Genomic DNA, 27,089 nt, shown 5'->3' on the forward strand with positions numbered 1-27,089 from the left:
AATAACCCATGAGCCGTTCAGACGCATTCTGGTCCCGTTTATCCGGAAGGCGGGCAGTGCTAAATGAACCCTCAACGTCTAAACTATTAAAGCTGGACTTCCACGGAGACCTTTTGGAGAAGTGAAGCTCACACTTTTGAGATATTTCTAATCTGAGCCCGCTGCTTGTCACCGCCGCTCCGATAACTAGGCCACTGCCGCTGGCTGCGTGTCACATGCCAGCTGTCCCCATCATTTCTGTACAAAGGCTAAAAGTTGACAAGTTCACCGGACGCGACTCATTTTCACGTCGCGATCTCTCGTTTCGCACGTCAGTTTCACTCAGTGACATCTGCAGTGTTAAATTAACACCAAGTTTCAATTGTTAAATTAGTTTTAAAGTAAGGTATCTTTGCTCTGTCTACCATGCAGAACCTACCCCGGCAACATCTGCAGGCGTAAGACAGGAGACCACCTGGACACACAGTGAGCACACTTAACACACACGTCCCCTCATACTCTAATTCGGGTTTTTCAATCGGCACAGCCCCTTCTGTTAAATGCTGAACACTTTTCTTGGTAATGCTTGTCCTGTGCATTGGGGACAAAGTGACACAATACCGTATAAGTGACAGTTTGCTTTGTGGTGAAGGCGACCGACCGCGATCCTCGCTTGATTGCTGAGTTGTTGCCTGCGAGGTGTGTGTTTTATGTTTTGCGACTCATGAAAAGTGTCGTTGGGTGGGCTTACGAGAATAAGGACCAGCGCTGAATGTGGAAACGTCGCAGTTTTATTAAAGGGAGATCTCGCTAACCAGCAGGTCGACTTAAAACTAATTAACATCTGCTATCATTGTTCACTTTCGCTTTGTTTAATAAGTGATGCCTGATTCCCTCTTGAGGTCCTCCTGGGGACTCAAGGTGACAACCCACCGATCTGCCGCACAGGAGGCGCCGAACACAGCACTGCAGAAATGAGCGTGGGAAAGCAAAAAGGGCGAAACTGAAAGCAGGCCACTTGTGCTGTGACAACGTTAAAGCCCAAAGATGTCCTTGTGACCCCATCTGAAGATCTGAAGAAGTTAACGAGAGCACAGACAGGCAGACGGGCAGTGCCGATTCGCAGAGAGAGCGCCATATGTCACACACGACTCATCCCAAAGGCCACCACCGGCACTCTGCTGGAAATGCGGCCACTGTGGCTCTCGATTCTCCGCTGGGTCCATGCCTTTTCACTTTCTCAAAAATCCACGACCCTCTCTGGATAGGATGGATGGAGGGAGGGACGTCCTCCATAACATGTACCAAAGTTCGGGGGTGACTTCTACCCATTCTTTTATATTTTCTGTTAACTTTGATATCAGATAACACAAAAACACTGACTGTTGACTACGCAAACTTCTCACTTCCTTATCAGGTTCCTGTTGTCTGAAGCAATGCCGGACGTTAGGGGGATATGCGTGTGTGTTGTATGTGTCTTTATTTGGGGGTTATAGTGAGCCTGCTTCAGATCTAAAGATAAACCGGAAAGTTTGCCGCTGCGAGCACTCGAGTCGGGGGTCCCTGTGAGCCTGGAAAGCCGACACAGCAGGAGCGCTTCATCCTGTCTGGGGGGCCTCCTGCCCACCATTACTTCCGTGACCGTTATGTCAGAGCACGTCTGTGGGGGTCTCCGGAGAGGCCAACATGTCAGTCCTCACGTGATCAATACAAAGCTACATATGTGTTATATATAGCGCCTTGAAGAATAACAATATCTGCATTAACAGAGCATCAAAGTCACACAGTTTTTACAAATGGCATACACACATAAGGTACAGCAGTACTGTTCATAACCCTGAATCCTATCTATCTATCTATCTATCTATCTATCTATCTATCTATCTATCTATCTATCTATCTATCTATCTATCTATCTATCTATCTATCTAATCCTGCCTACTATACCAAAATCTATCTATCTATCTATCTATCTATCTATCTATCTATCTATCTATCTATCTAATCCTGCCGACTATGCTAAAATATCTATCTATCTATCTATCTATCTATCTATCTATCTATCTATCTATCTATCTATCTATCTATCTATCTATCTATCCTGATCCTGCCGACTATACCAATATCTATCTATCTATCTATCTATCTATCTATCTATCTATCTATCTATCTATCTATCTATCTATCTATATCAATAAGTACAGATACCCCCACACACACACACACAATTGAAAACTAAACATTCCAAAATCTAAAAAGCTCTTTGACTGATTATGTTGTGCCAACATGTATTTATTTATTTTTAATTTTTAATTTTTTTACATCATTCTTGCCGCAGTTTACAGATGCATCACCCTGGATGTGAAGTGCCAATGTCTGTGTAGCGTTTGTATGTCCCCTCCAGGTCTCTGTGTGTTTTTCCTCCCACATCCCCAAAGATGTGTATGGCAGGTTTAATACCTGACTCTAAAATGAACTCATGTAGACACATTTCTGGATTCTGCCCTGTGCCCGCTGCTGTTGGGATGGGCACCAGGCAGTATGAGCCCTGTGAGCCTCAGTTAGACTCAACAGATTCGAGGATGTTGTGAGGGAGGGAGCAGGAAGCTTTTGTCTTTTTTGTAATTTGTTAGAAACAAAAGTCACATTCTGTGAAATGGTGGGGTGATGCAGTCACAGAAGTAAATGAGTTATCAGGCAACCAACCGGAAAAAAATAATAAAAGGAACAGGTGAATAAATACATTAATGAACAACACAATAAGCAAATTTATAGTTATATTAATAACTAATTAAATAAATTACCTGATAAGTTACCTAGAACGTTAAAGGCACTATATAATGGATAGATCTAAGAGGCAGTATCCAGATGATGAAAGGCACTCTATAATAGATAGATGGTGTAGTTGGCAGGATAGGCTGAGCAGATCTCCTGGCAAAATGGATGGCTCTCCCTTTCCAGGATGGGACTAAAACAGGGATGGACAGGGCAGACAGCCTTACAAGACTCTGTGCTCCCCTGATATTCTAGATGGAAGCATCCATGTGCCTGTTCACCCCTACACACCCCGGCAGGGCATACTGGGAACTGTAGTCTCGTTGGACAGCATTGCTGAGTTGCATGAGTGTCACCAGGGTGAGCTGCAGGGAATGGATGTCCCTACTTTGGGGAGCTTCAAGCTGACCCAGAGATGCTTCCTTTGTGTAATGTCCTGGCACTGGAGATACTCCCAGGTCCAGAATAAAAGAAGGTCTCCTCATCTCACTCGGGCAGTTGGAGTCGAGAAGAGGAGGACAACACTTTTAGGAGTTTTGGGAGTAAAAGGAAGTATTTGCTACATAAAGACTTAAAACTAAAGGTTAATCGACTCTCTGACTCCATTTTGACAACTGTGTTTGCTCTCCATTACTACTGGTGGGCTGCTGGGTGGAGCCCCTCTGTGGCTTTGCCATTTTCATAATGTCATTCTGTGTAATCTTTTAAAATAGATTGACACTGATGATAAAGCACAGCGTTGTATGTTGATAACATGGCTTCCCTTTCTCTTGCGCTCACACTTCTGCCCTCCACGCTCCCCACCCACACATGCATATTTGTTCCATTTTGTCCCTGTGACTGGACGGTGACTTGCCAAGCTCTCGCAATTCCTATTTGCAGCATCTCCAGGCTCGGCTCTCATGAGTGTTGATTAATGGAACCTCTGAAGGACCCCAGTTCTGAATCATGGCAGGTGGCCATTTTGGGGTTTGGGGGGAGGTGTCATTGATGGCCCCTGAAGAGCATTTTCATAACCCCTGACTTTCTCAGCGGTCCACACTTTTTAGGACGGTTGAATGTGTGCTAATCTGGAAAGGGGTCCCTGTACCTGGGAAGGGGTCTCTCTTTGAACTGCCTTTCCCAAGGTTTCCTCCTTTTTTTTCCCTACAAAGATTAGATAGATAGATAGATAGATAGATAGATAGATAGATAGATAGATAGATAGATAGATAGATAGATAGATATTTTAGCGTAGTCGGCAGGATTAGATAGATAGATAGATAGAGTTAGGTCCATAAATATTTGGACAGAGACCACTTTTTTCTCATTTTGGTTCAGTACATCACCACAATGAATTTTAAATGAAACAACTCAGATGCAGTTGAAGTGCAGACTTTCAGCTTTAATTCAGTGGGCTGAACAAAACGATTGTATAAAAATGTGAGGCAACTAAAGCATTTTTTAACACAATCCCTTCATTTCAGGGGCTCAAAAGTAACTGGACAATTTAAATAACTGGAAATAAAATGTTCATTTCTAATACTTGGTTGAAAACCCTTTGCTGGCAATGCCAGCCTGAAGTCTTGAACTCCTGGACATCACCAGATGCTGGGTTTCCTCCTTTTTAATGCTCTGCCAGGCCTTTACTTTCAGTTGCTGTTTGTTTGTGGGCCTTTCTGTCCGAAGTTTAGTCTTCAACAAGTGAAATGCCTACTCAGATGGGTTAAGATCAGGTGACTGACTTGGCCACTTCTTTGCTTTAATAAACTCCTGGGTTGCTTTGGCTGTATGTTTTGGGTCATTGTCCATCTGTATCATGAAACGCCGCCCAATCAATTTGACGTCATTTAGCTGGATTTGAGCAGACAGTATGTCTCTGAACACCTCAGAATTCATTCGGCTGCTTCTGTCCTGTGTCACCTCATCAATAAACACGAGTGTCCCAGTGCCACTGGCAGCCATGCACACCCACGCCATCACACTGCCTGACTCCACCGTGTTTTACAGATGATGTGCTATGCTTTGGATAATGAGCTGTTCCACGCCTTCTCCATACTTTTTTCTTGCCATCATTCTGGTAGAGGTTGATCTTGGTTTCATCTGTCCAAAGAATGTTTTTCCAGAACTGTGCTGGCTTTTTTAGATGTTCTTTAGCAAAGTCCAATCTAGCCTTTCTATTCTTGAGGCTTATGAGTGGCTTGCACCTTGCAGTGCACCCTCTGTATTTACTTTCATGCAGTCTTCTCTTTATGGTAGACTTGGATATCGATATGCCACCAAGCCCTGGAGAGTGTTGTTCACTTGGTGGGCTGTTGTGAAGGGTTTTCTCACCATGGAAATGATTCTGCGATCATCCACCTCTGTTGTCTTCTGTGGACGTCCAGGTCTTTTTGCGTTGCTCAGTTCACCAGTGCTTGCTTTTTTCACAGGATGTACCAAACTGTAGATTTTGCCGCTCGTAATATTGTAGCAATTTCTTGAATGGGTTTTTTCTGTTTTCGCTTCTTTCACCTGCATGGAGAGCTCCTTTGACCGCATGTTGTCTGTTCACAGCAAAATCTTCCACATGCAAGCACCACACCTCAAATCAACTCCAGGCCTTTTATCTGCTTAATTGATAAGACATCATGACGGACTTGAACACACCTGACCATGAAATAGCCTTTGAGTCAATTGTCCAATTATTTCTGAGCCCCAGAAATGAAGGGATTGTGTTCAAAAAATGCTTTAGTTGCCTCAAATTTTTTACAATTGTTTTGTTCAGCCCACTGAATTAAAGCTGAAAGTCTGCACTTCAACTGCATCTGAGTTGTTTCATTTAAAATTCATTGTGGTGATGTACAGAACCAAAATGAGAAAAAAGTGGTCTCTGTCCAAATATTTATGGACCTAACTGTAGATAGATAGATAGATAGATAGATAGATAGATAGATAGATAGATAGAGAGATAGATAGATAGATAGATAGATAGATAGAGAGATAGATAGATAGATAGATAGATAGATAGATAGATAGATAGATAGATAGCACTTCTTCACAGTTGGCTCAATAAATAAATACATCAATTCTTAAACAAGTAAATATTATAAACACATATTATAACAGAGAATTTCTTCAAAACAAGGAGACTTTTTCATTATGCCTAAAGGTGAAAGTGAAGCCCCAGTCCCAGTAAGGCGCTATACGTACAGGCATATTGTATGACGGAGTTCCAGTCGATTTCTTCAGTGCTGAGTGCGTTCAGCAGTTTTGCAGTTTTATCTTCATTCTTTCCTCCCCGACTACCTCCAGCAGGTCCAGTGGACATCCCATAACTGAGAACTCCTTGGTAATCAGGTTGTTGATTTGCCAGACCTCCCCTGAGGTAATGTTACTGGCCCAGCACACCACGCTGGCCATCACAGACTTATAAGACATGTAAAGGATGTCCCTGTTCACATTAAAGTGTCTCCTCTGCCCCTTTCTTCTGCACTTCTTCAGTGTTACAAGCCCAGACACAGCCTGTCTTGGATATGGCTGCCCAAGTGCTTGTGGCATTGGACCACCGTCACATCTACTGTCTGAATAGTGACTGGGCACAGAGACCTTGTGGTTCTTGGGTTATGCTAATCTTGAGTTACAGACAATTCTTAAACCGTCACCCCGGATCCTCTCTTCTGTCTCATACCCCCTTTAATCAATAAACCCCCAAAAGAGCAGAATCTTCGGCGGATTTCTGCAGGTGACCTGCCCTGCTGTTATACTTCTAGTCGGAGGTGCGCAGGGTGCAGAGAGACAGAGACAGGCCTGGTCCTTGTGATGCTCCAGTGTTGCCCACACGGTATTTCAGTTTCACAAACTGCCGTCTCCCTGACAGAGTCCATTATCCACGACACCTTAGGCTCACCCACCTGCATTGCTCTGAGTTTGCTCCTTAGCAGGGATGACTGGTTGGCGCTGAAGGCATTTCAGAAATCAAAAAGCATCATCATCCTCAGGCGCTGTGGTGCGCATCGATAGAGAGGCATACAGAAGTTTAGGCCTCCTTGCTTATCATGTCTGTTACTGTGAATAGTTAAGTGAGCAGAAGAGGAGCTGATCACCAAAATGGAATAAACTTAAAGATGGCACATTTCTTTTCAGCATTTTACGCACAATTAGTGAATTGTTTTTTTGTTTTCTACAATTGTGCAGTGAAAAAAATGAAAGGAACACCAGGCAAAAGGTTTGGCACCCCAAGATATTTGAGCTCTCAGATAACTTTTCCTACGGTGGTCTCAGGCCTTAATTAGCTTGTTAGGGCCACGGCTCATTCACAGCCATCGTTACGAGAGGCAAATGTCACAGCCGTATACATTCTCGGACCCCTCAAACTCTACCCCAACAATCAGCAACCATGGGCTCCTCTATGCAGCTGCCTGGCACTCTGAAAAATAAAAAGAATTGAGGCTCACAAAGCAGGAGGAGGCAACAAGACGACAGTAAAGTGTTTACAGGTCGCTGTTTCCTCAGTTTGCAGCATTATTAAGAAATGGCAGTAAACAGGAACTGTGCAGGTCAAGTTGAGGTGTGGACAACCAAGAAAATCTTTTCAGAGAACTGCTGGTTGGATTGCTAGAAAGGCAGATAAAAAACCCCGTCCAACTACAAAGCACCTTCAGGGAGATTTAGCAGACTCTGGAGTGGTGGTCCGCTGCTCTACTGTGTGGCGACACCTGAACTATTATGGCCTCCATGGTACAGTCAGCAGAAGAAAACCTTTCCTGCATCCTAACCACAAAATTCAGCACCATCTTCTTCTTCTTCTTCTTTCGGCTGCTCCCTTTAGGGGTCACCACAACAGATCATCTTTTTCCCTATCTTCCTGTCCTTGTCATCTTGCTCTGTCACACCTGTCACCTGCATGTCCTCTCTCACCCCATAAATAAACCTTCTCTTTGGCCTTCCTCTTCTCCTGTTGCCTGGCAGCTCCATCCTTATCATCCTTCTCCCAGTATACCCAGCATTTCTCCTCTGCACACGTCCAAGCCAACGCAATCTCACCTCTCTGACTGTCTCCCAACCAACCCACCTGAGCTGACCCTCTAATGTCCTCATTTCTAATCCTGTCCATCCTCGTCACACCCCAATGCAAATCTCGCCATCTTTAACTCTGCCACCTCCAGCTCTGTCCCCTGTGCCACCATCTCCAACCCATATAACAAAGCAGGTCTCACTACCATCCTATAGACATTCTTGCTGATTACCATGTGTCACAAATTACCTCTGATAGTCTTCTCCACCCACTCCACCCTGCCTGCACTCTCTTCTTCACTTCTCTTCCACAATCCCCATTACTCTGTACTGTTGATCCCAAGTATTTAAACTCATCCACCTTCGCCAACTCTACTCCCCTCTAGTGATGGGAAGTTCGGATCATTTTACCGACTCGGACCTTTGAGTCTCGTTCAGCAAAATGAACGAATCATTTTTCGAGTCATTTCGTTCAATTCTGTTTCCGGCTCAGACTGCATAGGTTAAGCTCATGGGGCTGTCACGTGATGAACGAACGACTCGAACCCGAAGACTCGAGAGATGAACTAATCAATTCTGTTTCCGGCTCAGACTGAGTTGATTAAGTGTATGGGGCTGTCACGTGATGAACGAACGACTCGAAAAACCTGAAGACTCAAAACAAGTGAATCAATTCCAATACAGAAACTACTGAACGAATCACTCCCACGAGATGACTCCTTCTTCCTGAGTCACATTAAAGATTCGTTCAAAATGAACGAATCGTTCAAGAACGACCCATCACTACTCCCCTCATCCTCACCATTCCACTGACCTCCCTCTCATTCACACACATGGATTCTGTCCTGGTGGTCCTACTGACCTTCATTCCTCTCAACCTCTCCAGGGTCTCCTCAACCTCTCTCTACTCTCACTACAGATCACAATGTCATCAGCAAACATCACAGTCCATGGGGACTCCTGTCTAACCTCGTCTGTCAGCCTGTCCATCACCATTGCTAATAAGAAAGGGGCTCAGAGCCGATCCCTGATGTAATCCCACCTCAATCACTCCTACTGCAGACCTCATCACTGTCACACTTCCCTCGTTCATATCCTGTACCACTCTTACGTACTTCTCTGCCACTCCCGACTTCCTCATAGAATACCACAGCTCCTCTCAGTCACCCTGTCATTTGCTTTCTCCAGGTCCACAAAGACGCAATGCAACTCCTTCTGGTCTTCTCTAAACTTCTCCATCAACACCCTCAGAGCAAACATCACATCTGTGGTGCTCTTTCTTGGCATGAAACCATCCTGCTGCTCACTAATCACCACCTCACTTCTTAACCGAGCTTCCACTACTCTTTCCCATAACCTCATCAGTTTTATCCCCCTGTAGTTCCTACAGTCCTGCACGTCCCCCTTATTCTTAAATATCGGCACCAGTACACTACCAACTATTAACGGTACAAAATTCAGGTTTACAAATGGACGTCTCAACAAGCCTGATGCATTTTTGAAACAAGTCCCGTAGGCTGATGAAGTCACAATTGAACTTTTTGGCTACAATGTGCAAGGGTATGTTTGGAGAAAAAATGGTGCCGAATTCAAGGAAAAGGCCACGTCACCAACTATTAAGAGTGGTGGGGGTCCGATCAGCTTTAGGCTTGTGTTACAGCCAATGGCACAGGGTCCATGTCATTGCTAGAGTAAAGAACGGATTCAAATAAATGGCAGAAAATTCTGGAAACAAACATCACACCATCTGTAGGAAAGCTGAAGTTACAAAGAGGATGGGTCCTACAACGAGACCTTGATCCGAAACACACAATCATTGTTTATCCAGAATCTCGATTAATGGGTAGCCGCATCACAGACCTTTAAATTGTCATGCATCATAAATGCCAGTCGCCACAACGCAGCAATCAGCCATGTAAACAGTAAAAAAATACACGTGAGATGGCACCACCTGTAGGAAAACCACACAGTGGAGTGGTAAGACATTAAAACTAAATAACAAATACAAAAAGGTATGATGAATTCTTCGAATTTGTCAAACTCGTCGAACAAGACTTCCGAAAATGCGTCCAGTATAACTGAAGAAAAACGCCAAGAAATGAAAATTAGTGACACTGTGTGGCCAGGTGCAGGAATGACAGGTCCAAAGAAGGATAAAAGTTGGGACGCCATCTGGGTCATCCCGTTTAATCAAACAAAAAAAAAAAAAATAAAGTCCAGCAACAGAAACCCCCTCTTGGCATTACATTGGCAGCACTTAGGTGAAATGTAAACAAACAGGGTGGTCTCTCGGACCACAGACATTAGGGTCGCTCACAGGAGCTCCAGCCGGCGGGTCTCTTACAAGCGGAATGAACTGGAAGGGGTGGGGCTAAGTGCCCTCACTGGGTGGTTACTTGGAGATGCAGGGAGAGGAGGAGGAGGAGGAGAAGAGCATGTTAGGCGCAGCGCCACCATCAGGGCGGGTTATTAGATTCCTCGATTGAGGAGACCCCCAACGCACACACATGACACATGGTCTGAGGGGGATCTGATCTCTGCAGACTGGGGTCTCCTTCCAAGTGACTGTTGAAGGACAGCCCACCCCAGAGAAAGCTTCTGCAATATTTTACTGCAATGTAGGCTCACAATTCAAATGTCAAGCTGACTGAACACTGCAGTTGTCTTTTTTTTCGCTCATTTTTCTGAGTATTTAAATAATCCTCCTGTTTTTATGTCATCCACACCCTTGTCTTCTTTTTATTGACTTGAATATCTTCAGTGGATATTTTTGCAATTGTTTAACTTGTTAATACGTGTGAAAAGATGAAATATGAGATTGGCAGCCTACGCCCTATTTGTTGATTGTTGCCTCACATCATTTTAAACAGCACTGACATCCACATCAACGCCTGTGACCACCGAGCCCCCCCCCCAAACCCCTGATACAACCACACCAAGTCATTTTTTTAATGTAGCCAATACCTTTATTTACAGTCCGCACCACAATCTTCAATGCACGACATCCTCTTCTTCTTCTTCTCCTCCAGGTGAGCCTCACCTTCAGGCCCCCAACTCCGACTCAAGTGGAGGAGGCTGCATGGCTTCCTTTTATGTCTTAAGAACTTCTGGTGTCAGGGCATAGCCCACCAAAACAGAGACACCTTCTCCCTGCAGTGCCCACTGATGCCACCCAAGGACCTCAACAGAGTGGTGTTAGGGCATAGCCCTCCAAAACAGGGACACATTCTCCCTGCAGTGCCCACTGGTTGCACCTAAGGATCTCAACAGAGTGGTGTCAAGGCATAGCCCACCCAAACAGGGAGTCCTTCCCTCAGTGCCCTCTGGTGGCACCCAATAACCCCAACGGGTGTGTCAAGGCATAGCCCACTGAAACAAGTAGTCCTTTTCCCTTCAGCACCCTCTGGTGGCACCCAAGGACCTCAACAGAGCAGTGTCAGAGCATAGCCCACCGAAACAGGGAGTCCTTCGTCCTGCAGTGCCATCTGGCAGCACACAAGGACCCCAACAGAGCAGTGTCAGAGCATAGCCCCCTGAAACAGGGAGTCCTTCTCCCTGCAGCGCCCTCCGGTGGCACTCAAGGAAAACAGAGTTTTCTTTCGGGACTACGAATCCCATAGATCCCTGCAGGTGTCTATACTGGGTTCCAAACCAGAGGAGCACTGCCATCTATTGTACTGGGGGAGGAACTGCTCTTGATAAACAACCATCCATTAATCCACATTCCCCACCACCACCCCAAACCCAACTGGGATAACAATCCAGCCCCATCCCAACCAGGCTATGCCTCCTCTCATGTTGTCTTTCTGTCATGGCTTCCCAGCCAGGAAAGGATCCACCTTCCTTCCCAGTCGGGATGGCAGTCGTCCCAGCATGGCACTTCAACACGCTTTATAAGTCTGTTTCCCTTTAGTGCCCTGCACAGTATCTGTTAATCAAGCTTATTGCAAAATATGCAGAGAATGAAATGGCCACTTTGTGTCACACTTTGTGTCACAGTTCTCATGGTGTACACCACCCTAGCGGTTTAGAGGAACTTGTTTGTGTGTTTCCTTGAAGGGAAATGCTGATCTTTCCCTCATTTATAAAAACGTGTTTCCAAAATGATCAAAAGAAAATCAAAGGTGGTGGGGCGAGGTGGGGGTTTGGTGGGGTTGTTTGAGTTGCACTCCAAAAAAAACAAAAAAAGAAAAATTGGGACAGAACTGCAAACAGGTGAATCCACAGAATGGGTGCAGAAGAACAAAGTGAAACCCTCAGTGAGGCTGGGTGGAGTGTTGTGGTGAGGAGTTTCAGTTCCTGTTTTCTCGTTCATCTTTATTTTTGTCGTCTTTCCCAACTGGTCAAGCAATTTTTCTTCTAAGACTCACTGAAGATTAAGAAACTGCTGAACACACCATCTTACTTGCAACATTTTGCTTGTGAGGTTTGCTGCGTCTCCTGCTATCGTTCCGCCTATGGTTGACAAACACCACAGAATAAGAAAATAAAAAAGCAACCCTGGTGCATCTATATTGAGTCTGAGTTTTATGGGGCCAGGCAATCTAGAGAAATCAGTGAGGACTAAACGTACGACTAATGAGGTACAGACATCCCGTGGTATGTGACTCTGAGCCATACAGGAAAACAAAAGATCAGCAACCAAAATGGAAAAAGTAATCATAATACCCAACCACGGCCACCACAAAACTCCCAACTGATTCCCCCAAATATCACCGAAACACTCATGAACATTTATGGAACCATCACCCCTTGATATCTTTATTATACTAGTGAAACACCTGGACCTGCCCTCCCTAAATTAAATGCCAAAAAAAAAAACAAATTACGATGTTTGCAGGTTATCGATGTAAGGATGTCAAGGCAATGCTTTCACAAGTTTCGAGTGTTTAACGGTCTTCTCGAATGTCACCGTGCATTTCTGTCTTTGGGGCGTCATTGCATTCCGTGTTCTGGACTTGAACGTCTAGGAGCTGTCCTGTTTGCTTAATGGTCAACTGGTCCATTTTCAGGGTTACTTCTCGCTTGTCTCACGGTCAGCTCAGCACGATTGTGGATTAAGCAGACTGTAGAGATACGATGCCTAGCGGTATATTCTGTCACTACACCCTACTGCGGTGCTATTGACCGATCCTGGGAAATTTTGGGTCCCCGATACAGGTGTTGGGTCATGGTGAGCGTGGAACTGTGTATTATGCGACATGAGATTTTACAGACATTTTGATATTGTTTGCTGTTGTCTTGCGTTGGTCACCATAAACGTCTGATCTATCAGAAACTCTGTTATCTCTGTTCGGCGTGAAACGTGAGATTAAACGATTTTCTCGGCCATTACTACAAAACACATGGGGTAAGGAACATATGAAATATATATATATATATATATATATATGTATACAGTGGAACCTCAGTTCACGAACATCTCAGAACACGTACAAATCGGTTTATGACCAAAAAGTTTGCCAGACTTTTACATCTGTTCACGACCACACACTCGGTATACGAACAAGCCAGTTTCCCTTTCAGCTTGTGCGTGCCCGATGATTTCCACACATGTTCAGTCTTTCCCTGTGCATTCCCTGCGCAGCGAGCGAGACAGACAGAGACACATACGAGAGAGAGGGCTGGACGCATAAGGCCGAGAAGGCAGTTACAGAATGCACCAGGCTTGTTTTTTAAAAAGACTGCTTCGAGCATTGTTTTAACCTCGTTGTATTTATTGAAGACTTTTTTCTATTGGATTTTAACCTCCACTTCACTTCTGTTTACAGCGATCGGTTCGTAACATGCATTGTTGCAATGTTACTTTTCTTGGTGGTTTATTAAATTACAGATTTTTCAAACGTTCAAGGTTTTCTCAGTGTTATTTAATATTTTTACATTTAGTTTACTATTACGCTGTGCATTCTATGGTATAGTTAACTATATTTGTGATGAAAAATCTTTTAAAAAATATATTTACATACAGTTCATACGGTCTGGAACGGATTAATTTTATTTACATACAATCCTATGGGGGAAATTACTTTGGTTCACGACCAAATCGGGTTACGTCCAGAGTTTTGGAACAAATTATGGTCGTGAACCGAGGTTCCACTGTATATATATATATATATATATATATATATATATATATATATATATATATATATATATATATATATATACCGGTTTGCGAGCATAATTCGTTCCGGAAACGAGCTCGCAGTCCAAAGCACTCGTATATCAAAGTGAATTTCCTCATAAGAAATAATGGAAACTCAGATGATTCGTTCCACAACCCAAAACTATTCATATAAAAATGATTAATACAAAATCTAAAGTAAAAATACATAAAACAAATTAACCTGCACTTTACTTTTGAAAAGAATCATGGCTGGGGTGAGTTTCTAAACTCATGTGGGATTCCACCCAATGGGATGACACGTGGAAGAGCGTCCCAAAGCAATCCCGGTCTCCCAGCGCTGTAGCAGAGACACACACACTTGCGTATGCGAGGAGGCAGACACACACATGTGAGAGAGAGAGAGACACACACACCTGCGCACGCGAGAAGAACTAAAGCTCAGTTGTGATCACATGACGCTCAGCAGACAAAGCGTATCCATACTACTCGTATTGCAAGACATCGCTCGTTTATCAAGTCAAAATTTATTAAAAATTTTAGCTTGTCTTGCAAAACACTCGTAAACCAAGTTACTTGCAAACCGAGGTTCCACTGTATATATATATATACTCAGCAAAAAAAGAAACGTCCTCTGACTTTCAACTGTTTTTTCTTTCAGTAAACTTAATGTGTAAATATTTGTATGAACACTAAAAGAGTCAACACCATAAGACATAAACTAAAAATGTTTCACAATGTGTCCCTGAATGAAGGGAGGCTCAAAATCAAAAGTACCAGTCAGTATGTGGTGTGGCCACCAGCTGCTTGAAGTACTGCAGTGCATCTCCTCCTCATGGACTGGACCAGATTTGTCAGTTCTTGCTGTGAGATGTTACCCCACTCTTCCACCAAGGCACCTGCAAGTTTCTGGACATTTCTGGGGGGAATGGCCCTAGCCATCGATCCAAATCGATCCCGCTCCAGGGTACAGGCCTCGGTGTAACGCTCATTCCTTTTACAATAAATACGAATCCATCCATCACCCCTGGTGAGACAAAACCGTGACTCATCAGTGAAGAGCACTTTTTGCCACTCCTGTCTGGTCCAGCGAAGGTGGGTTTGTGCCCATAGGCGTTGTTGCTGGTGATGTCTGGTAAGGACCTGCCTTACAACAGGCCTACAAGCCCTCAGTCCAGCCTCTCTCAGCCTATTGTGGACAGTCTGAGCACTGATGGAGGGATTGTGTGTTCCTGGTGTGACTCGGGCAGTTGTTGTGGCCATCCTGTATCTGTCACGCAGGTGTGATATTCAGATGTACCGATCCTGTGCAGCTGTTGTTACACGTGGTCTTCCACTGCGAGGATGATCAGCTGTCCTTCCTGTCTCCCTGTAGCGCTGTCTTAGGCGTCTCACAGTGCGGACATGGCAATTTATTCAGCAGTCCTCATGCCTCCCTGCAGCAGGCCTAATGCACGTTCACGCAGATGAGCAGGGACCCTGGGCATCTTTCACAGTCGGTAGACAAGTCTCTTTAGTGTCCTGCGTTTTTACAACTGTGACCTTAAATGACTACTTTCTGTAAGCTGTTAAGGTCTTAACGACCATTCCACAGGTTCATGTTAATTAATTGATTATGGTTAATTGAACATGCATGGAAAACATTGTTTAAACCCTTTACAATGAAGATCTGGAAAGTTAGTTGGGTTTTAAAACATTATTGTTGAAATACACAGTCCTGAAAAAGGGACGTTTCTTTTTTTGCTGAGTATATATATATATATATATATATATATATATATATATATATATATATATATACAGTGGGTATAGAAAAGAATCCCTCCTTTTGAAATATTCCCATTTTGTTTGCTTTGCAGCCTTAAATGAAAACAAACAATCCAATATTTTTCCCAGCTTTACTTACCCAATGCAACCTCTGACATCCAAGTGAAAGATATGAAAAATAAAAAACAAGGAATACTGAGGTTTAATAAAGGATCACCCTCCTCGTAAACTCACTCAGGTGTCAGTGCCCACCATTTCCATTGCGGTTACTGGCTGTGCTCAGTTGTAATGGGAGTGATTAGTAAAGATGTTCCTGGTCCATTCATTCCCTTGCTTGGTGGTGCAACTGACAGCAAACAGCTGACTATGGTTGGCAGACCACTTTCAAAAGATCTCAGAGAAAGAGTTGTGGACAGACATAAGGCAGGAGATGGAGATCAAAACATCTTTAGACCAAAAGTCCAAAAGATCAAAGGCTTTATCAATCCCAAGGAGCTCAGTAAAGTCCATCATAAAGAAGTGTTTGGTGCTACTAGGACCCTCCTTGGATCCAAACGGGATGGAAGAGTAAGGAGGAAACTGGTAAGAGAGGCTACCGAGGGGCCAATGGCCACTTTGAAGGAGTTACAGGATTTGAGGGCAAATAGTGGTCATTGTGTGCATGTGACAACAATTTCACAAGCGCTCCACCATTGTGGCTTGTTCGGGAGGGCCACACTTCTCAAGAAAGGCCACATTAAGGCTCGTTTGAGCGTTGCCAGAATGCAACTTGAAGATTCGGATGCCAAGTGGAAAAAGGTCTTCTGGTCAGATGAGACTAAAATCAAACAGTTTGGCCTCGATACCAAACGGTACACCAATGCAGCTCACCATCCACAACACACCATACCGACAGTAAAGCATGGAGGGGGCAGCATCCTGTTGTGGGGAACCTGGGGCTCTCACTAGGGTAGAAGGAAAAATGGATGGGGTAAGTTCCTGTCAAATTGTTAAGGAAAACCTTCTACCTTCTGCCAGAAAGTTGAAGATGGGCAGAATGTTCACCTTTCAACACGATAACGACCCGAAGCACACAGCAAAACTGACCGCACGGATGCTGAAGGAGAAAAACGTGAATGTCCTGGTGTGGCAAGTCAGAGCCCAGACCTAAATCACATTGAAAATCTGTGGAAGGATCTCAAGATAGCAGACCACCAACGCTCACCGTCCAATGTGACCGAACTTGAACAGTTAAACTGTAAAGAAGAGTGGGCTCAATCTAGATGTGCAAAGCTGATAGAGAAGAATCAACAGACTCAAGCAAATTAAAGCAAAAGGGAGGTCAACAAAATGATATTGACATTGGTGGTCCTTTATTCATCTCAGTAGGTCTTGTTTTTGATTTTTTAAAATTCTTCTGAACTGTAGCTGTGATATCTTTCACTTGGATGTTAGAGGTGGCATTGAGGAAGTAAAGCTGGGAAGAAATATTTTTTGTGTGCGTTTTCATTTAAGGCTGTAAAGCAAAAAAAATGGGAATATTTCGAAGGGGGTTTCTTTTCTATACCCTCTGTGTGGATCATTTTTGGGTGGAGTGTTCCTTTAACAAGCTTTCCACCACATCCCAGTTCACATCTACCGTGTACTAAAACACCAAGGTCTGTGTTTCCAGTCCATCAGAGCAATCTTATTGGTTGGTTTGCTTTTGCTGACGAATGTTGTGAACTGTGGTTTGTAATGTGAAAAAAAAAAATAATAATAAAAGAGATAAAAGAAAATGTGTGAGTGTGAGACTCATGAGGCTGCAGAACAGGACAACGATAACAAGTTGGGGAACCTCCAAGGTGACCCCTCTTATAACTGGAAGGCTTAAAGCAAAAAGAAGACATGTAATAATTATGCAGACGTATGTTCATCACAGAAGTGCCCCAAGATGGCCAATTTCCGGGTTATGAGGTGATGAGGCAGGAAGGGGAGGGTCCAGGAGGACAGACACGGAAGTGACATCACAGATGGAGTGGCTATCAGAGAGAGGCGAAGAGAAGGCATTAGCAAAGAGTGCCAACCCCTGGTCCGGTGGTTAATTACCAATCCCCAGCTCCACCTACGGTCTCTCCGAGGTGCACGCTGGGAGACACGGAAAGTATAAAAGCGGACAGGAGACGAGAAAGGCGCCTCAAAAATAGGGACCGTGCCGGCGAAGAGACGTTCAGACACGTGCAAATGCCGAGGAAAGGCGCTGAAGGTACACGTAGGACGAGAGACAACAAATATTTTTAAATATTGGTACCATGGCTAGCAAAGTTATAAAAAACAAAAACTATTACAGCAAAAAATTTGAATAAAGAAAAGTCAAATTAAAAGGGGCTGACAGTACAAATTGATCAATCACTTATCTTAGGAAAGCACTTTATCTATCTATCTATCTATCTATCTATCTATCTATCTATCTATCTATCTATCTATCTATCTATCTATCTATTAATGGATGAGGCAATCAGCAATGTGTTGCGGCCGTTCAGTTGGACGGAGTGCCTTCTTCTGCGCTCACACAGTAGCTGATGGGTCCTTCATATAAAACCTTCTAAAGGTTCAAATCACGGGTCTCTTAAGTTTAACGTTGTAGGAGTGCTGCCATCTGCAGGCATAAAGTGCTACTGTCCGCCTCTGTACTCTTTTCCTTTCAGCGTCAGAGTTTCCTTCTCACTTCTTGGCTCTGATGGGTGTTGTCCTGTCCCCAGGGTCAGGACTCGATGCTGTAGTTGCCCTCATTCTGATCCACCAACCCTATGGGTTACCTAACTGCAGGTCTGGCATTGCATCCTCCTAGTGGTGTCCACAGCAGCACCTGGAGCTGAACACTTAGACCCCCCAGGGCTGATGAGAAGTGAGAACTTCTGCTTCGTCTTGTGTGTGTGTGCTAACACTTCTGCAAGTGCTTGGCTTCCTTCTCTTTGTCTGCAAGACTTGGTGGGGGAAATCGCAGTCTTAGGCCATGCAGGCCGACTTGTAAAAAATGGAGAAAAAAGAAATACGCTGCATGAGAAAGTGGGGGATCTTCAGCGTGTCTGCATGTGCGATTTTTTTCATTTTTAATGGACAATAGAAATGAATAAAGGAAACCTTAATTTTACAACAACAACAACAACATTTATTTCTATAGCACATTTTCATACAAACAGTAGCTCAAAGTGCTTTACATATTAAAGAATAGAAAAATGAAAGACACAATTATAAAACAAAATAAATCAACATTAATTAACATCGAATAAGAGTAAGGTTCAATGGCCAGGGGGGACAGAAAAAACAAAAACTCCAGACGGCTGGAGAAAAAATAAAATCTGTAGGGATTCCAGACCATGAGACCACCCAGTCCCTTCTGGGCATTTAACAGATCACAATGAAATAAGTTCTTTGTAATCACTTATTCAAGAAAAACGTTAGAAAGGCAACTTGCATACCACATATAACAATCAGCACACTTCTACGTTCAATAGCTAGGAGACACATAAAAAAGTTGGGGGGCTCGAAGGTGAACCCCCATATATTGTGATGGCGAAAAAAGAAAAAATGACATCTCGTTCACGTGGGAGCCTTCTTCAGACTGCTCTGAGATGAATTATCAGTGGAGCAACCCTGAGGTTGCAGTGACATTTATGTGACTCTTCCTATGAAGTCTGTAGATGCACTGGGAGGTCATGGGGGGTCACTGGGGTGTGTGGTGGTCCTGATATCTCAGCAAAAGGACAAAGTCTTTAGAGTCCTGGTGCTTCCTGTTTGTGAGACATGGCTGCTATCCAGTGACCTGAAATGAAGACTGGACTCCTTCATGTGTGTCTCTTCAGAGAATCTTTGGGGGCTGCTGGTTCGACTTTGTGTTACTCACGGGGTCCTGAAAGAATCACATGACCTGCATGGTGAGGTAGTGTCAGTTACGGAACTACAGCCATGTGGTGTGATTACCCGAGGGTGATTCAGCTCGCAGGACCCTCACTGTGGAGGCTAAGGGGTCACGCACGTAACATCTGGCTGCAGCAGATAGAGGGTCATTTCTGGAGGGTGGGACAGAACCGTGTGTCTGCCTCTTGGGGGGATTGTTGCCAACCAGGATCCCAAGGTGTTTTGTCGTGTGATGGGTGTGGCAACATGCTGTACCAGTGGAGGTCCCCCAACCTGACCTGAACTGAATTTGTAAGGGGCGGGCTTAGGAGGGCCGAAACCAGAAGTGACATCAGAGTTGGGTGGGGCCAGGGAGGAAGAGAAAAGGCATTAGGCAACAGCACCACCCGCAGGCTCGGAGTCCTGAGCCCTGAGGACGTTTCCCAAACGTGCGTGTGGTGACACTGGTGAGAACGCTTTGGCAGAAATAACTTCTTACAGGAACTGCCCACCAGTCTCCTCCATCGACTCCCTCACTGCATGATGTCTGAGAGCTTTCTTGAATGTATGGCCTGCTTCAGGTCACCCCGCACCATTTTTGTTTCTGTTTTCACTTCCGTTGTATAATTCCCTATTTTAAATTTTTTTTTAGCTTTTGTTTAGTGGATTTGTGTGAGTGTTTTAGGTCATTGTCAAGGTTCACTTACAGTTCAGCTTCTGTTGTAACTGGGGCAGAAGATACGGTAAGCATTGTGAAAAGAACACGGAGCTCCAGTCCACACTACGATGGGTTTATGGCTTAAATCGAAGACACCTTTTCTATACACTGCCCACGAGAATGGGTGCTTTTGAAAATGCCCTCCAGTGGCATTTACTTCTGAAAACACCAGCTTGGTGTTTCAGTGTGAACAGGCAAGCATAGACTCTAACTAGGCTCTGATTGGTTCATACCTATTATGTGGCTCTTCTCTGATTGGGTCCAGCTCATTACAACACCTCATTACCTGAGTGGTCACCCTTCATGAAAAAAAGACATATTCCAACTTGGTGGGCATAGAAGAGTTGCTTTTCGTGGTGCCTGTTGTGTTGCATATCTGTACGCACCTAAATTACATTCTGTGCAGTTTGAATGCCGCGTGCATGCCCAAAAGGCAACTACCTTACCAGTCAGTGCAGTTTTGTGACAAATTGCATGGCCATTGGCATTACCAGCCATTCAAGGACTTGGTTGGCCGATCCACATGTGCCCAGTGTGGGCAAACATCTACGTCTTATGGGTTTTCTGTCATTTTAGTGTGGATGGGTATACCACATCGTCAAAAACGATGTAAAAACGCAAGTATGGAAAGGAAGTGCTTTGGTTTAAAAACAACATTTTTAAGTGACAATATGGTAGTGTGGATGTAGCCTAAGAAATGGACATTCCTTTAAAGGGTGAGACTTAACAATAATTATAGATCAGGCTGGGGTCCAATATTAGACAAGGCTAGAAAAACTGAGCAGTAAAAGTATAGCATTAAAGCCAACAAACAAAGTCCTAAACGCTCCATTCTTAGTCTAATATCATTTGCTTAATTGTTAATGCAAAAATGTTCAGGTATTGTGGTGCCACCATCTTAAGTAGGATTGATATTAAATAAGCAGAACAGTCATTAGATAGATAAAATAAGAAAAGAGAGGAAGAAGAAGAAGACAATTGACTGTAAAAAGCCAAATATTCTCATCTGGGGAGCAAAGCGTTCTATCTATCTATCTATCTATCTATCTATCTATCTATCTATCTATCTATCTATCTATCTATCTATCTATCTATCTATCTATCTATCTATCTATCTATTCATTGACTAGAGGATAAGGCGGAGCAGGAAAAGGAGGGGAGTTCTCACGAACAGGAAGAGGTTTTGAAAAAAGAGCATGAGAATTAGGGAGAGGAGAAATTGGTTTGTGATTTCTCTCTTAACATGTCCTCTCTGGGCCTTATCATCCCCTCCTGTCAGTGATATACTGCTGTACCTGCCATTCCTTTCAGAGGATCACACAATATCAGGTAAAATGTCTGTATGTCTCACTGATATTGCAACCTGGATGAAGGAGCATCATCTCCACCTCAGCCTGGGACAGACAGACCTCTTTTGTTATCCCAGCTCATCCATATATTCAGCACAATATTTCTGCACAGCTCAGCTCATTATCTTTAACACTTGCCAAGTCTGTACACAACTTTGCGGTGGTGATCAATGACCAGGGTTCTTCCCTGCTCATGTTACAATAGACTCTCGGTCTTGCAGATTCACTCCATATAACAGTCACAAGATCAGACCGTCTATGACAGAGTATGCAGCACAACACCTGGTCCAAGCTTTGTCACAAGTCACGTCACACGTGGACTCCTGCAACTCTCTGCTGGTATGAGTATCGACATCTGTCACCAGGCCACCACAGATGATTCAAAATGCAGCAGAGTGTTCAACCAGCTGATGCTGGCAGACGTCACTCCTCTTTTCAGATCACTACATTCCTGTAGCATGTATTAAGTTCAAGTCCAGGGTGATTGCCAACTGAGTAGACCATGCACCAGCACCTGCAGTATATAGAGGGAGACCCCTGCGAGGTCCTCTGCTCCTTCTCGGTTAACTCAGGTCTGCAGATGAACCTCTGCGTGGCCTCAGATCTCAATCCAGACTCTTTTCATGTGTAGCTCCTAGCTGATGGAACGAGCTGCCCACCTCCATTCCAAATCCCGACCCCTCAGATGTGTTTAAAAAGCGTTTGAAGATGCCCTTGTTTGGTGGGTTTCAGCTGTTCGTTTTTTGTAAACTAAGAATTGTAACTCGCTGGCACACTTTGTTCTGAGCTCTCCACTTGTGATGTTTAATTTTGTTCCCTCATCCTGTCACACTTGCTCCCCAGCAGACTGATGAGACTCAATTACGTTGACTCCTTGTGTAAGTCGCTTTGGATACGAGTGTCTGCTAAGCGGATAAATGAAACAGATAACGTTTCATAGGTTTGGGAATACAGGAGACTCTCATCTTAACTCCAGGGTCGTGTTCATAAGCATCGTGTGCAGCTGAAATTCGCACAAAGTCAGCTTTCCTTACACAGACCCTTCCATTTCCTCTGTAATGCATAATTTAACCCGTTCACATTCACATGCGCAATATGCCTATGAATCAGCTGCTTCTATTATGGACATGCAGTAGTTCTAAATACGCCGAGCCCACGTACCGGTGGCTTAGTCTCAGTGCACATAGCACCCTGTTTCAGTTCAACAGAGCCGGGTTTAGAACCCACAAAAATGACAGACTAACACCTTTTAACATCTAGCGTGTGATGAGTAATACAGAGCAATCATTTGGGCCATTTTTTGATGAGAAAAGAAAGAACATGAAAGGATTGCATCTCGCTTTTTTGTCACCTCATGGTGTGAAATAGACAAAGAGAAATCTCATCTCATCACTGCATGCCAAGCTGAGCAAGGACATCTTGAAACTACGCAGAGCAGTGCATCATGGGGGTGACAGGAGTGCATCTCTCTTCTTCTCCTCCATCCTCCTGCCGTGGGTGAGACGGGGCAGTGAGCGCTGAACGAACAAGAGGGCGGCGGGGCACTGGCGTCTTCCTCATTTTTGCACCACTGTATCATAGCAAGAGTACGTGGGATTCTTCTCCCACTGCTGTGGTTGTGAGGGACTGAAAGTCCCCCCTGTGGTTGTTTCCTTCTTTCTTGCACTGCTGCTTGAAAACGGAAAGGAGTACAGGATTTGATATTCTTGGTTAATCCCCTAGGGGAAATTGTCTTTTTGCGTGACCTTTGGGGGTCTTAGCAGAGAGTTACCCATTGTACAGTGACCCCAGGAGCAAATTTCAAAGGTAAGGGTCTTGCTTAAGGGCCCAACAGAGTCGGATCCCTTCAGACAGTAACAGGATTTGAAATGGTAACCTTCCAGATGCCAGCGCAGCAGGAGACAATCGAATGAGTGGCCCCCCACCTTGCACAATGTAAGAAACAAGGAAGTCACCTCAAGCAGCAAGCTTAACTTTTGTATTCTTTTGCTTCTATGTTATATTTTGTGACCTCTAGATAAGGTGCATCCAAGTACCCCAACCCAAGACATAATCACACCAAGACAGTCCCAGGTGCAAATAAATGTATTTTTTTAATTTTCTTTCTCAAAGTCCACAACCACAATCTCCAATGACCACAAAGTCTCATTCCACTCCTCCAGCTGAGTTTTGCCATCTGCTGCCCGACTCTGACTCAATCCTTGAGATGGTGAGATGGCTTCCTGTTATGATAAACCCTTCCAGAACCATGGCCTTCGGTAAAGAAAGCACTTCCGGGTCACATGGAAGCCTCCCAAAACCGGGGTATTTGTATTCCCAACAGCGCCCACCTTGGTTGGCACCCAAGGACCCCAACAGGGCCTCTCTTCAGAACTACAAGCAGACATCTAGGTTGAGGACCAAAACAGGGCAGCGCCGCCCTGGGGGATGAAATTATCTATCTATCTATCCATTTATCTAATCCTGCCTACTAAGCTAAAATATCTATCTATCTATCTGTCTGTTCTGAATCCCCCAGTCCACCCTTAATTCTTTTATCCCGACTGGGTTAGAAATTTATAACCATCCCCAACGAGATTCTAATCCTCTCACATTGTCCTTCCATTACGGCCTCCCGGATGGCACTCACAATTTATATTCTGCTGTTTGTGCACGTACGTTGAGGTTCTACTGTATTATAATTTCAGCGAATAAGTCAGGGGCCTAAAAGATCAAATCAATAGCAAGAAAATCTCAAAGAAGTGATAACGAGGGTTTAATGTGAGCAGCTCAGCTCAAGGTACCATGGAACGGCTGACCTTTCAAACCTGTCACTGCAATCAATAAAATCGTGTTTTAGATAGATAGATAGATAGATAGATAGATAGATAGATAGATAGATAGATAGATAGATAGATAGATACTTTATTAATCCCAAGTGGAAATTCCCATACTCCAGCAGCAGCATACTTATAAAGAACAATATTAAATTAAAGAGTGATAACAATGCTGGTATAACAGACAATAACTTTGTATAATGTTAACGTTTACCCCCCCGAGTGGAATTGAAGAGTCGCATAGTGTGGGGTCTCCTCAGTCTGTCAGTGGAGCAGGACGGTGACAGCAGTCTGTCGCTGAAGCTGCTCCTCTGTCTGGAGATGATCCTGTTCAGTGGATTCTCCATGATTGACAGGAGTCTGCTCAGTGCCCGTCGCTCTGCCACGGATGTCAAACTGTCCAGCTCCGTGCCTACAACAGAGCCTGCCTTCCTCACCAGTTTGTCCAGACATGAGGCGTCCCTCTTCTTCATACTGCCTCCCCAGCACACCACCGCGTAGAAGATGGCGTTCACCACAACCGCCTGATAGAACATCTGCAGCATCTTATTGCAGATGTTGAAGGACGTCAGCCTTCTAATGAAGTATAGTCGGCTCTGTCCTCTCTTGCACAGAGCATCAGTATTGGCAGTCCAGTCCAATTTATCATCCAGCTGCACTCCCAGGTATTTATAGGTCTGTACCCTCTGCACAGTCACCTCTGATGATCATGGGGTCCACGATGGGCCTGGTCCTCCTAAAATCCACCACCAGTTCTTTGGTTTTGCTGGTGTTCAGGTGTAGGTGGTTTGAGTCACACCGTTTAACAAAGTCCTTGATTAGGTTCCTATACTCCTCCTCCTGCCCACTCCTGATGCAGCCCACCATAGCAGTGTCGTCAGTGACCTTTTGCACGTGGCAGGACTCTGAGTTGTATTGGTAGTCTGATGTATGTTGTTTAATGGCTGAACAGGACCGGAGAAAGTCCAGTCCCCTGCGGCGCTCCTGTGTTGCTGACCACAATGTCAGACCTGCAGTTCCCGAGACGCACATATTGAGGTCAGTCTGTAAGAAAGTCCACGATCCATGCCACCAGATATGAGTCTACTCCCATCTCTGTCAGCTTGTTCCTAAGGAGCAGAGGTTGGATGGTGTTGAAGACGCTAGAAGCAGCAGCCGCTACATATTTTAGACCAAATCGTAAACTCGTTGGTTATGCCCTCGGGAGACATGCCCCCTAACGACAGAGAAAAAACTACTCAGGCAGCGGGAACAGAAACATCCAAGATGGGCGCCAGAATGGCACAAAATCCAAAAAACATCTTAGCCTGTCGTTCTGACCTCACCTCGTCTCTCGACTTTTCTTTTGGCTTTCACCCTCTACACTTTCTCTCCTCCCAGTCCAGAGGTAGGATCCTGGCGTGAATCTGTATTCTCTTTCAGACTCCTTACTATGCAGAATGGCCGAGATCCCCTATCCAGTGTACACATGGAGAGACCCCCTAAACACCATGAGAACTACAAACAAAACACACACAGACACTCTCACATGCTTATGACACCCACACAGGTCTCTGCAGGGTACAAACACAGGCTGCCATTTTTTCCCAGCAGCCCCTGCAGGTGTTCTTCCTGATAAGCACTGATGATTGGCTCCCATTGAGTTCAGCTGTCTGACATTTCTCTATTTCTCCTCCTTCTCTGGCAGTGGCCCAAGACTCTCATGGCTTTAATATTGATGTTCAGCAGCCACAGATGTTTCGCCAGAATGGCAGTGAGCAGTTTGGATACAGAGTGCGGCAGTTTGGCTCCAATGATGAAAAATGGTGAGTACTGAGAAAATGGGGCTGAACAAGCCAGAGTGTGCAAGCATTGAGGACGGTCAGCTTCCATCAAGTTGGGCTCAGGATCCCAAAAACAAAAATGTGGAGCTGGGGTACTACCAAGTGGACACGCATAAACCAGAACGATGTGGAGATCATAAAGTCTGCTTCTCTATGTCCCTTACCTAACTCCTCAGAAATGTACTGTCAACCCTGGTGGGGACACGACCCAGTTTTGGGTCCTCCTCAGTAAGTAGACAGCGGTGGTTGAACCGACCCCACCTCAGAGAAACAACCGAAATCTTTGGATTAGGGGTCTCCCCTTTTGTTGTTGGAGTTTTCTTCTCCTTGGTTTGTTGAGCTTGATCATCAGGGCGGCAATTTACTTCATGACTCACTCGTGACCCACCACCACCCATTACCACTAAAAACAACAGCAACTTGCAACCCATGAGCGGCAGCCCGCAACCCACAGTGGTCAAGAAGCACTGCTGTGAATTACAAACTAATCAGAAACCATAAACTAAACCAACAAACTGAGGAGCAAATAATTTAGCAATAAAACTTGTATTGGGGCAACCAGCTAGCGCCTTTGTGCTCCACGCAGAACTAAACCCCTGGCTGGCATCACTTCTCACAGGTAGGCACTGCAGAACAAAGCCATCAATCCACCCATTGTTTAATCCACTTCTTCCAATTCAGAGAAGAGGACTGATGTGAAATCGCTCTGGTAAACAAGTGCTTACCACATTTTTTACCAAAAACATCTTAAAATGTTTTAAAAGCTTTAAAATATCAGTGAAAACAAAAGTGGAGCCAACAAAGTGATTTAGAAACAAGCACAAAAATCAGGAAGAAACTCACAAAGAGTCAGATCCTCAAATGTAGTTTTTATAAAAGGAACAAACCTAAAAAACACAACTGAGA

The 27,089-nt window shown here is 44.4% G+C and overlaps 1 protein-coding gene across 1 annotated transcript in view; it reads left to right on the plus strand.

Moving 5' to 3' along the window:
• The window catches only part of LOC120536626 (integrin alpha-M-like), a 77,647-nt gene that overhangs the window by 3,916 nt on the left and 46,642 nt on the right, over positions 1-27,089 (plus strand). The window contains exon 2 of the mRNA XM_039765038.1: positions 26,048-26,165. Coding sequence (XP_039620972.1) covers positions 26,048-26,165 — 118 coding nt within the window. The remainder of the gene's footprint in view (positions 1-26,047; positions 26,166-27,089) is intronic.

The sequence above is a fragment of the Polypterus senegalus genome, chromosome 10 (assembly GCF_016835505.1).
Source record: "Polypterus senegalus isolate Bchr_013 chromosome 10, ASM1683550v1, whole genome shotgun sequence".
Lineage (NCBI taxonomy): Eukaryota > Metazoa > Chordata > Cladistia > Polypteriformes > Polypteridae > Polypterus > Polypterus senegalus.